Source organism: Fundulus heteroclitus, chromosome 16, assembly GCF_011125445.2.
Source record: "Fundulus heteroclitus isolate FHET01 chromosome 16, MU-UCD_Fhet_4.1, whole genome shotgun sequence".
Taxonomy (NCBI): domain Eukaryota; kingdom Metazoa; phylum Chordata; class Actinopteri; order Cyprinodontiformes; family Fundulidae; genus Fundulus; species Fundulus heteroclitus.
Genome location: NC_046376.1, coordinates 23,059,442 through 23,072,846, shown reverse-complemented (window position 1 = coordinate 23,072,846; position 13,405 = coordinate 23,059,442). Strand labels below are relative to the sequence as shown.

The 13,405-nt window shown below is 40.4% G+C and overlaps 1 protein-coding gene across 1 annotated transcript in view; it reads right to left on the bottom strand.

Annotated features, from left to right (window-relative positions):
- Positions 1-4,472, bottom strand: part of baiap2l1b (BAR/IMD domain containing adaptor protein 2 like 1b) — a 43,428-nt gene extending 38,956 nt beyond the window's left edge. The window contains exons 1-3 of the mRNA XM_012872405.3: positions 4,422-4,472; positions 1,681-1,756; positions 1,435-1,521 (exon numbers count right to left, since the gene is read on the bottom strand). Coding sequence (XP_012727859.1) covers positions 1,435-1,521; positions 1,681-1,756; positions 4,422-4,472 — 214 coding nt within the window. The remainder of the gene's footprint in view (positions 1-1,434; positions 1,522-1,680; positions 1,757-4,421) is intronic.
- Between the last annotated feature and the right edge of the window lie 8,933 nt (positions 4,473-13,405).

Below are 13,405 nucleotides of genomic sequence, written 5' to 3'. Positions count from 1 at the left end.
GGGGGGAAAGGTTGAAGTTTGGGGATTTGGCTGGGAACGATCAGCAGACTTAACAAGCTCTGTGTTTGCTCACTCATAAACCTTTCTCACTCAGTCATAAACCCATAGGTATCAGGCAGAATGAGGACGCCAGTGCTGTCAAAATGCATGGGCTTCTTGTTTCGGTATGGGCCAAGTGGCAAAATGCTCTGTGATGAAAATCACCCCACGTCTATCCAACCCAAATCCATTTGTCTCCTCCATAGCAACCACTTCACCATACAATATTTCTAGTAATAGTATACACAAAATCTTAACATTGGGAAAGAACATACAAGTATTAACATTTTGTGTTGATAGATCATAGGCTTATTGCAATTATAGCTTCAAAAAAGACAAAGAAGAAAAAAAAAAAAAAAAAAAAAAAAGAGTAGGGAATTTATTAAAAAACACAGTTAAATTCAAACAGGTTACTCGTTAGCTCAGCAGAGGTTGAAGACCATCATCCTAATAAGTTAAAATTCTCACATAATTCTGCCTTTCAACCTGTCAGGTATGTATTGCATCATGGCCGACAAATGGCAAAAATAAAATCCAGGGTTTTCAACAGGTTGTTTCTGAAGACACAGGCAGATCCTCAACCAAAGTTAAGGTGATACTGACTCCACATCTCCTCCCACCGTACAAATTAGCAAGTTTGGGCTTTCCAAGGGAGCACTCAACATGGGCACTGAAAGATGGAAGAAAGTGGAGCTCTCCAATGACAAGAAAAACATCGACTGGCTTCCAACATTTCAGTGTTTTTGACAAAGTTGACCAGCCATGATGTTTGGAGCTTTTTCCTTCTATGTACTAATTGAGCCTGGTTTGTGCGGGGTTGTCAAACTATGGAGGCGGGGCACCCCTATCTGGGCGGTGATCACTAGGTATTTCAACAAGAAAAGCTGCGATCCATGACTGAAAATGTTTGGGGATCGATGGCAAAGGACAATAAAAAAAACTTTACATCAGCTCCTCATCAGAGATGTTGTTCATATAGCCACTTGCAGGACATGAAGCACCGTTGTGACAAACCAAATGGAAATATTTGCTTTTCAAGAGATCACCACAAACTACTTGGTCCTCTTCATGACACTTTTAGTTCAGATTTTTTTTTTTTTACCATCCCTTATTTGCCAAAAAAGAGATTCAAAGAAAAGGCATTACTCCACCTCAGTTGTTTTAACTGCAGTCTTTTAAAGACTCTTAGAGAGGTGCAGAAAACAAACCAACCAGCTAACAAACAAAAAAAAGCAGTTAACCCAAGACACAGACAGAGAAAGAGACAGAGACAGAGAGAGAGAGAGAGAGAGAGAGAGAGAGAGAGAGAGAGAGAGAGAGAGAGAGAGAGAGACTTTCAATTTTGGCGGTTAATCCCAGGAGAGAACCAGAGAACACAGCAACATAGAAACTTACCCAATTCTTTGGAGACAGCAGAGCCCGCAGCATTCTCTCCAATCTTAGACAGTGCATCAAAATACAACTTTCCTGCCATGGACATAGCTGGAAAAATAATAAGATGTTTGTCAGAGGTGTCCAGAATGGTTGAATTCCACAGATTAGCTAAAGATGTATTATATTTTGTCAAATGCTGTCCCACTGGCACAACTCTGACTGTGTACCAGCAAACAAAACAAAGTCATACAATGAAATTCAGCTCACCATTAACAGACTTCTCATAGCTCTTCCCCAGGTTCACCAGGTTCCTAAGACCTGGGTTGAACTGATCCATCACATTCTGCAAGAAGACAGTGGCCATAAGAAAGAAGGTTCATTCTTTCAATTTAACTTTATTTATATAGCGCTAATTCACAACACGTCTCCAAGTCAATTCAATGTAATCAGACAGATGGGTCAAAACGTTTTCTATCTAAGGAAACCCAGCAGATTGCATAGAGTCATTAGCTAGTAGCATTTGCGCCCCCTGAAAGAGTGTGTAGCTATAGTGGACACTTGTCTGAATCGTCACCGACTTAGCAGCAATCCCTCATATGGAGCATGCATGTAGCAACAGTGGAGAGGAAAACTCTCTTTTAACAGGAAGAAACCTCCAGTAGAACCAGGCTCAGTGGTTAAACATGAATAACAGAGAGGAAAAACATCTTAAGAAACCAATACAAAGGTGGATTTTGAAAACCAGATCGAGATTTTATTTGGAAAAGCACTAAATGCCTGTATCTTGTGGTTTTATTTGGGCTCTGATAAAGCACATTTAAAAATTATTCAATGCAGTCATGTTTGAACCACCACAACCTGCTCCACCGGCCTGATTTGGTTTCTGTTTATTTCGTCCCAACTGCAAGCTTTTTTGTTTGGAGTTAATAATAATAATCAAATTATGTAGTTTATAATGCACACACTGTATATTGAATCACATTTACCATTGCAATGTCGATGCGTGCAATACTGCAATCAGAAAGGACTGCTTGGATGCAAATTTTGGTAGGAATTTATATCCAAAACGCAAATTCATATTTCCATTAACCTATTTGGCCTACTGAATGGACTTTCCGTGCCCCAAATGCCAAGATCAGCTGTATAATTACTAGCTGAGGCGCTATAGCTAACAGAACAATAGGGACATTGTGAGGAAGACAAATAAAAATAGAGCTAGGAAGCAATGTGGTAGTCATAAATCGATAACATCATGGTAATATTCAGCAATAGTATCACAATAAGATGTCTTCCTGATATTGTGCAGCGCTAATGGATATAGTAAATAATGGATGAATGGATGTACTGTTCTGTGAATGCAGTGGTATATGATTAGATGGATGTTAAAATCCTTGATGCACTGCTAGTAGCATCCAAGTATTTTGTCTTAAGATAGTCAAATTAAAGTTCAGTTCATCTCGAAAGTGTTGCATTACCACAAAAGGTAATCTCAAGCAACTTTTATTTTATTATAATAAGCTAATAAGCTAATTATCAGAGCCAGGAAGGGTCAATGAAACCAAAAACGTCGAACATCCGGACATTATATCCACAGTGCATAAACAGCAACTTTTTATTACAAGCATTCCTTCATAAACCTCAAGGAGGAAAACAATTATCAACGCTACTGTTGTGGCACTTATGAGAGTCACCTAAAGCTGTGAGTTATTGCGTCCCACTCGAGTAAGGCCCAGCTGTGGGATACCTGCCAAATCTAATCTTAGTTTAGGTCTAAATCCATGTCCACAAACGATCAAACCTCAGTGGAAGCGCGGCAAGTCACCCACCGCAATCAATGTTTCATGAGTCATGTAATGATCACCCAATTCAGCTTCACGCCTTACAGCCAGGAAGTGAAGATACGTCACTCAAAATATGGTAAACAAGGGGGAATTATGCAACCTATTACAAAACTCATGAGCTCAATACAATTGTGCCAATAAATTAAAATCTATTAATCCGACTACACAGAGAGAAGCCTTACTCTGTCAAACGTACACACATTGTGAAATGTGGAAACCTTTCAATTAAGCTCTCTGCAAAAACACATCGCTTCAGTACTGACTATAAGCATTTTGTTACCATTAACTTTATTTATCTTTTTCTTTTAGCAGGAGGTGATGGCTGCCGAGGACGGTGCTGTCTAATCTTACCACACAAAACACACAGGCGTCTAAATTATTAAACCTGGAGTCTTTTTCCTGCATTTCACCACTTCAATGAGCTGTGGGGGCTGCCCTAACAGGAGGCCAGGCAAATAAAAGCTGCCTATAAAGACTAAAACCTTGTATGAAAAGCCTTGAGCCGCCGCCCCCCCACCCCCAGCTCTTTATAGTCATTCAGTCTGCTACCTGTGGAGAGTAGCCTGCAGAGTGTTGGAAGTGGCAATTGTTTTTAATTTCAATCAGACGCTTTTACTGCTATTCATCCAACCTTTCAAAAATGAAAAAAAAAAAGAGTTAAAAACGGATGTGATGACCGCAATCTTGAAAGAGGAAAGATGTTCATGCGGGCCCTGCATGGATTTTCACCCTGAATGGGGTGGAGCTATTTTCCTCAAAACCAGTGATTCAACTTTCCAAAAAAAAAAAAAAAAAAAAGAGAGAGAGAGATCAAGCAAAACTTGCTGGAAAACTTCTTTTTTAGACGCGTTTAGACGCCAAGAATATTTGAAAACGTATATTAGGTAGCTAACGTAATAGTCCTTACAATACTTTATCTTCATCTATTGAAGTTGCCGGTGAAAGCCAGTGGGGGGGGGGAAAGAACAACCCAAAAAACTTTCTATGCATGTCAAATTAATTAAAAGTCGCTTTTAAGTAGAAGTAATCAGCTTTTAATTAGGAAACACCTGTTCAGCTTTGCTCCGTTGTTGCTACGTGAAGGTATGGAGGAATTTCCTCCCCCGTCGTGGTCGCACCTGTTGTCTTCCCACCTAAACCAAGCGGCTCGGATAAACTGATACCCACCTTGTATGTACTTTCGGCGAGCTTGTTCGCCTCCTCCACCTTCTTCGACATCTTTATCCTCCTCTCGACGCCCAAATCGATTGAGAAAGAGAGCGTGTCCCCTTTGGATTCAATTTCTCAGACGCAACAGCAACGCGCGAGCCACGAAAAAAAAAAAAAAAAAAAAACAGGAATCCTTTAGGAGAGAAGTGACCAAAACCTACGGACGTATAAAATCCCTCATAGCCAGCGGGAAACGCCGGATGCACACATGGCGACAAAAAAAATAAGACAAAATATGGCTTCAATGGAAGAGAGTGCGATTATTGTATATATTGTTTTATCTGTCGCTGCCACCGCTGCTCGGCACTAAAAGCCCAAGCTGTCAAACTTGTTGTAGGTGGTTAGTTCACAGAAGGGGAGGAGACCTGTGCGGGGAGGTATTATTAGCCTATTTTAACCCTTAACTGTTTTTCTAAGACTCTTATGAAACTTCATAATGGTCGTTTATTCACACAAAGTCTGTTATCAGTTTAAATGTAAAACAACGGGCAAACGCTTCAATTTACAACCCTGAATGTGACTTTGAATTTTCGTTTTTCTCTGTGTATTTGTTTTAATATCCCTACGGGAACATGCTTTCTATGTAATTTATGCTTGAAGCGCACGTTTCCCCATCTTAGATGAGAGATAGGCATATTTGTCAGTTTTACTGAAACTTTAGATGACACAATTGCTCAAAACAACTCTTGCGTTCATCAGTTTTAGCAAAATGTAACTATTTGATATGATTGAGTTAAACTTTAGGAGAAAACACTATTTTTTTTATTTTTTTTTCAATACATTTTGGCATTGAATCTTTGGAAATTCCTGTAGCAACAGGCAAGCTGCATATAGGAAGAAAATAGATAAACTATGGTACACTTGCGCCCCCTGGAGGCAAGTTGGTTATACACGCACCGACGCGCTGCCCTGCTAAAGCTCTCAAAACTTTATTTAACCCAACTTTTTTCAATTTCTTTGACGTCACAATTGCAGTTTAGTTGTAGTTTAGTAGGATGATGGAACAACACAGTAGGATATAACTTTTTCATAACTTTTTTCAATTACAGATCTGAAGTGCTATGCATTGCATACCCCCTGCGCCCCCCCCCCCCCCCATAGAAAAATAAATTAATAAAATAAAGTCACTACCTGGATTTAACAATGCAAATATGCAAATTTCCCTTAAATATTTAGGCTAACTGCATGATTATGTTTCAGCTGGCCTCAGGTTATTTAACCCCAACACATCACATGAGTAGCTTCTGATTTCTAAAATAACCATGTTGGAAGACACATCCTGTTGTCATGGAAAAGTTGTTCCAGAGGGGTCAAATTTATTAGCACCAATGCATAGCAATGCATGCAAGGAGATTGCTGAAAGTACTAAAACTGGATTAAGAACTGCCCATGAAATATAAAAAACTTGAAGGCTTGTGGTGAACCATCATATTTCTGGAACAAATGTGGTCAGATAAAAATCTTGAATTGCTAAAAAGTTTTTGCGACATCATATGGAAACATTTACAGAAATCATATTTAGTAGTGAATGTGCATTTCCACGTGCACGATGTAACGGGAATTTCAGGGACTGAGAATAAAGCCCTAAGAGAACCAGCGAGGCTAGTTGGGGAAAACTAGCTAGGGAGCACACCTATTTGACTCTGAAGCAATGATAAAAGCAGGTTATGGTCTTATGACTTCAGATTTAACATGTTCCAAAGGGATGGAAATATCAAGGTAAGAAGAGATGTGCATGAAGTGATGCTACCATCATGCTTAGTGCCCACAGTACAAGCCGGCAGGGCCAGCAATTTGATCTCGGGTTACTGCAGTTGCTCAGGTTTTGGTTAAGCAGCAGTAAGTGCCCAAAGATTGAAGTCAGCCAACTACCTGCATATATTTTGGATGAGCAGGTTGTTCCATCATTGGATTTCTTCTTTCCTGATGGCTCAGGCATATTCCTAGATGACAATAGCAGGATTAGTCGGGCTCATACTGTGAATATATTTTGGATGAGCAGGTTTTTCCATCGCTGAATTTATTCTTTCCTGATGGCTCAGGCATATTCCTAGATGACAATAGCAGGATTAGTCAGGCTCATACTGTGAAAGATGGGTTCAAGGAGTATAAAGCATATTTTTCCACACATGGATTGGCTACCACAGAGCTCAGCCCTGTTGAGAATCTTTAGGATGTGCTAGTGTATAAATTGTCACAGCAGTCAATCTCTCCCATCATCTCTGTAGGATCCTAATGAAAAATGTATACAACTCTGGATAGAAATAAATGTGACAGTACAGAAGCTCTTTGAAATGATGCCTCTGAGTACATGCCATAATCAAACATAAAGACAGTGCAATGAAATGTTAGAGTGTGTGACTTGTTATTTTGCGAAAGCTGCAAGTATTTTGAAATGTATGTGTGAATTTGTGCCCATTATTGTTCTCAAAACGGATCAATAATAATAATGCATATTAAATGTATTAGTATAGTCCCATACAGTAACCATTAGGTTAACCAAAATGCTTTACAGTGAGAAAAATAAAATAGAAACACATAAAACACAAGGAAACAATCAATAGCACAACACAGATGTAGATCATCTGTGAACATTAATCGTCAAGCCTTGAAATAGATTTGCACATTCATTTAGGTCCAGCCTTTGACTAATCCATGAAATGTTTTGATATATTGCGGTTCGGGCTTTGTGATAGAGATCGACAATGAACCTCAACCCCATGTCTCAATTTCTTTTCCAGCCTCTAACAACTTTTTAAAATCAGAATTATCTTGTATTCAATTCCATCTCTCTTCCAATTTACTGTGATCAGCTTCTAGGTCCCACAGCATGATGCTGCCACCATCATGTTTCACAGTTCAGTGCTATCATTGTGAGGTTCGGTCTTCATCTCTTCCCCCTCATCTGATCAGATCGTCATCATTCTCTGGCTGCTGTGGTTGTGCCAAGTTGCTTTTGCTATTGCTACCCCCTCAGCATACGGAGGCTCCCTCTGGCCCAGCAAGAAGAGAGAAAGAGAAAAAGAGAGAAAACAGAGACACAAGGAAAATATACGGACAAAAACTACACTTTTTTTTGTTTTGTTCTTCATATAAGTTTGCCTTCAGTGCTTCACTACATTTACACTCCTCATTTCTCTGACACATTAGAATAAAAAACATCAGAGGATCTTTGACATCTATAAGCTACCAAATGCTTAATTCATTCATTTGTTTTTCCCAGGATGTAAATTCAAAGTGTTTGTTGCATTTGCAGTTGGTGATCAAATATCATGATCTACCACTAGATGGGCCTCACAGTCAACCCGAGAAAGGGTTTCATAACCACTTTTACCAATAGTGGGTGTCTTTTCTATAGGTTCATAGTATTTGTTTCCATTATTCTGTTAAACTTTGTATTATGGCACGGTAAAAGCATCCATTCCTTAGAATCCCCTTTTAGATCCTTCTAAATTCACATGGTATTTGAGCAGCCAACAAATCAAACACCAAGCATTTGTAAATATCATGTGTTGCAACTGTGAGAGCAAATATGCCAAGGCCTTACTTTGTAAATGTCATTGGAGTTTAAAACTTTGGAAAGCTCTCTGTTGCCGTCGGGGGGCTTGCCAAAAGAGCTGAATGCAAAATGAGACTGTACCCCCAGGCTCTGAATGTTTAGTGCTGCTCTCCCAGCTTTCAAACTGCTGTTAAGTGGCACACACGGAGTAATTAGTCTCTAAATCTCCAATGTATGTGTTAGACCTAAGTGTTGCCTCCCGTGTCTTGTTGGCGTCTTCTGCATTGTGTCTGTCTCCACGGCCTCCCAGTGGGTAGGTGTAAATCGATAAAAAAAAGGAATGTGAAGCTAAAGAAAGCAGCATGAGAGTCATTTATAATCAGTTACATCCATCAAGGGCAAAGAAAATATTTTTATTCACAGGTACAAGCTATGTTGTCATTTAACCTGATTTGATGCATCTGTAAAATAGATGTCAGCTGATGTAACTCACTGAATTGACTGCCACGTGTAATGAGAGTTGGAATAAATGTAATTCAGTTTACGAGTATGGTACCTGCACCATACTTCTCACACTTTACCCCTCCCCACATAGTCCTGTTACAACTGATTTGAAAAATCTTTCAAAAATGAACATTTAAAAAGAGTATGATGTGTATTTATAGTCAATCCCTTTTCTCCGGACTACCCCTAAATCAAACCCAGTGCAACCAATGACCTTTGAAAGTTACCTCATTTATAAAGGCAGAGGTAATTTCATCTCAGTGTAAATCCAACTGTTCTGTGAAGATCTCAGAGCCTCTTTTGCATTCTATCATGACATAACCAAAGAACACCAGACAGATGACAATTAAAGTTTATGAGAAATTGAAAGCAGGGTGAGGGTCTGAGACACTCTTATAGGCCTGGAACATAATGAAACGCGATTTACTCTATTCGGGGGGGGGGGGGGGGGGGGGGGTCTAGAAACTGTGAGAAGTAAGCAAACAATACAGAAGAAGATCTTCATGTCAGCCCACACCAAAAAATTTATAATTAGCACTACTCATCAAAATAAAGACACCATCTAAACCATTACATTTTGGTTGATGCAGCATGATTGTGGGAATACTTTCCTTTAATAAAGAAGATGGATGGGGCTACATCCAGGACATATCTGAAAGAAAACCAATTTGTGGATGCAAAAAGCTTAGGACTGGGGCGGAGCTTCACTTTTCAGCAGGAAACAGAAGCATAAGCTTACATTAATAATGACTTTGGAAAGGTTCAGATAGAAGAATAGTCATGGATTAGAGTGATCCTGTCAAAGTCCAGACCTGAATTAAAATAACACACTGTGGCAAGACTTGAAAATCAATGTTCACAGATGTTATATATACACTGCTCAAAAATTAAAGGAAAAGATTTTAATCAGAGTATAATATCAATTCAGCTAAACTGATATTGATCTGGTCAGTTCAGTAGTAGATGGGGTTATTAATCACTGTCAGCTGTTCTGGTGTTAATGAAATTAACAACAGGTGCACTAAAGCGGCAAAAATAAGACGAACCCAAAACAGGAGTTGTTCTGCAAATGGAGACCATCACAATTTTTTCCTTCTGCATTCTTTTTGACTGCTTTTCGGTAGTTTTGCATTTGACCAGGGTCAGGGTCACCACGTGCACCATGATGCGATACCTGGACCCTACAGAGGTTGCACAGGCAGTTAAAGTGTGCCAGGAAAGTGGCACATCAACACGTACCATTGCCAGAAGGTTTGCTGTGTCACAAAGGCGAAAGGGTCTGAAGAAGCTGTGGCGAATGTTATGCCGCCTTCAACAATGTTCAGCATGATCGATTTGGTCAAGCTGAACATGCTGAACTCCCAACATGCCAGGCAGGCACCAGCCCACCAAGTCAGCTGCTAGTATTGCTATGATTGCTGATGTGTATGTGTGAAACACATTAAAATATGGGTTTTGGCTGGGTGTGCCACCCCCACCACTTAGAGACAACAGTCTCCCCCATCCCAAAGTCGCAAGTATCTCTTGTGTATTGTGACAAAGTGGGTGACAACACCATTTGCCTTGGTTTATATTTTTCCATCCATCCATCCATCCATTATAGGCCCGTTTACACTACACTGTTTTAACCGAGCCGAGCCGAGACCAGTCTGAGCTTGGATCAGTTAACCAAGCCAAGACGACCGTCTACACACCACACTATCCCGGTTCCTTGGTTGCTCCTCGCCTCCTAGTGGCGATCTGCGGTACTACCGCTCTCTGGGATTGAAGGCGGGACCGAGCAAAACAAAACGGCAGCACCCGTAACATTCAGGATGTTATGGTTAGACAGAATCGGCTTTTGGGACGTGGATAAGACAAACAAACGTCTAATAAGGATTTACAGACGCAGGAAACAACACTGAGGTTCATCACACTGCTAAGCAAAATCATGTGTGGCAAGGTAAGGAAGCTGGTATTATTATGAATGTCTGAAATTTGTCTGAATGGAGTGTGAATCGGGACGTGCAGCCAGACACACCGGAAAACCCGCGGACAGTCAGCTGACTGTAAGGGCATGACGTGGTCTGCTTATGCGCTCTTCGTTATCAGATAACCGGGATAAAAAAAAACAGTCCGAGACCTACTCAGGAACTGGGGTCCGTTCTTCGTACGTTGCTTAAAACATCCAATTTAATCCGGCTAATCCTGATCCGGCTAATTGGGTTCTTCAAACACACCTGTTGTTTACGATTAGTATCACTGGATTGAGTTATGTGAGACAACTGCGCATTCATGCGTTTGTTTAAAAGGGGAAATGTATCGATAGTAGAAACATTGATCAGCAACGCTGCTATTGGCTGTTCAGCATGGACAGAACGCCCACAGTTTTTCTCCCAAGCAGAACACAAGCTTTTAATGGAAGGTTATGCCGAATTTGAGTCATTAATTAAAACACTTCAAAATCTGTTAAAGCCAGGAGAGAGGGCTGGCAAAAAGTAGCAGACAAATTAATGCGTAAATACTGTCCATGGTAGATGTTTCTATCACTTTCTACAGAATTCATTTTTGCATTTTAATAATTTGATATTTACTTTGTTCTTTTATGTCAGAGCCTCCACGGGACCCACTAGAACATGGGGGACAAGTAAAAGTGAAATACAAGAATATTCTACAAAATGGTAGCCTTTAATTATTATACTTTATTTTAAAAAGGCACTTGTTATGTCAAGAGATCCAAATTTCAGTGTCATTCCTTAGACACGGGAAGTAAAGGACATGTGCAAACTGGGAATTTTAACAAAAAAAAATCTTTATCCATAAAAAATTAAACTTTTCCTTTTCCAAGTCATCCACAGTTCACACGGTAAAACTGTATTGCTCCATGTCTAGATAATCCATCCATAGTTTTTTTCTAATACTATATACGGCTCGACAGGAAGCAAGCCTTTCAAAATAAAACTAAACTTCACAATAAAATGGCCCGAACAAATCTTCTTACTGAATATGATAAAAAATAAAAAGCAAACCATCATACAAATAACTTTAATATTTTAGATTTATGGCTCTAACACCACTTTTTCCTCTTTAAAAGCCACTGTTAAATGACGTGTTTGTCTGTTTATAACAGCCACCAAGAAAAATCTCTCTACAATTACACTGTTGCGCTGCGCTAAAGGATCCTGTCTATTGCGCAATACGCGATTAATTCGAAAAACTCTGCAAATTATTCTTGCATCTTCCGCAACAGGTTGCTGTCGTAAAAAATGGACATGGCTACGGCAGACTTCCCTATCTCCTCCGCTTATACAGCCGTGATCTAATCTTGTTTACATGAAATAAGCCTGCTCTCGAGCAGGCTTAAGCTGGCGCACATGTTGCTATGACAACAAGTGCAGGATGTCTTTCGAAGAACCAAACGATCCAAGATCATGCCAAATCGTCAACAATGAAATCCTGCTAACTGAGTTAGCGACGTACGAAGAACGGACCCCTGGTCTGCAGTTAGCGCGGTCCGGTTATGTTTAGCGCGGTCCAGTTCAGTCTGCTGACCGTTTACACACAAGAGTTATCTCGGTTACCGAGCTCGGACTGGTCTCGGCTCGGTTAAAAAAGTGTAGTGTAAACGGGCCTTATCTATGCCCGCTTATCCCTCATGGGGTCGCGAGGGGTGCTGGTGCCTATCTTCAGCTATCAATGGGCAAGAGGCGGAGTACACCCTGGACAGGTTGCCAGTCTATTGCATGACGGTTTATATATTTTCAGGTAACATTCTGGTTTGCTTGATTTAGCCATATCTTATTTATTCTGTAGTCTGCAAGAATATACTTGTTTTGCATTTTTTTACAGATTATCTACTATAACATCTTGGTTTAAATCAATTCACAATTCCAGATTGTATTTATTGTTCATGTGCATTTTATTTTGGTGAACTTACCTTACTTACCTGTGTTTCGGAAGGAAGTGTTGCCTCACTTCCTGTAGTTATAGCTTCCTTTTTAGAGCTGATGTCACATGACGGGCCCAGGTGAAGAGGGGGGAAAAGACAATTATTTAAATTTCGGCATTGGATAGAATCTTTCTGTGTGGATTTATTGTATACTGTTATGGCCATAATCAAAAAGATGTTTGAAAGAAACATTTGTGAGTTCAAGCAGAAACAGTTTATGGGTACCTGTTTATGGAAGAGTCCATTGGAGGCCGTTTTGTCTGCCAGACAATGAAGGTATTTAAAATGAGAAAGATGAAATGTACAGGACGGAGGAGAGGTAGTGAAGCTGAGTGCACCTGATGTTCAGTTTGGTTGTTTTAAGTTCAGTTGTGATCTGTTGAGCCGTGTTAACCTCTGAGTTTTTTTATTTTTATTTTTGTAAATGGTTTTTTTTGACTTTTTGTTGTAAATAAATTACCTGCTACACTGGGCATCATCTGCCTACTGCCCTCTTCAGCCACGTTGGCCAGACTGTCTGACGTGTATACAATCATCCCACATCTCAAGAGCCCACTGATGTGTGGTGTTGCATAAGTTAGGGAGGAGGGGGGTTGGTGCTGGCATGAATCCCCGGGGGGTGGCAGGCTCACTAACTGATCCCCTCTTGTTCTGCCCTTGCCAATAGCTCCGACCGAAACCAGGGACCCTCCTGAAATCCCCCCTGGGTAGGAGCAGTCTGGGAGAACCCGGATCAGCAAAGTAAATCCAACACACTGACAGCAGCCCAGGTCCCAGAGATCTGCCTGACCAGCCAGGAGCACAGGCAACAGCGGGGCCATCCAGCTTTTTAAACCGCCACTGTCCACCGAGGCAGAACCCAAAATCTGAACAGGTAGGTAGACCGACATCACATTTATTGATAGGAAGTGAGACTGTTCAATTGATTTTGAAAGTGGGATGTGAGTTTTTAAGAGTAACTCTGGGTTGACAATTTCAGAAATCTAGTTATTACTGGAGGAGATTCTATGT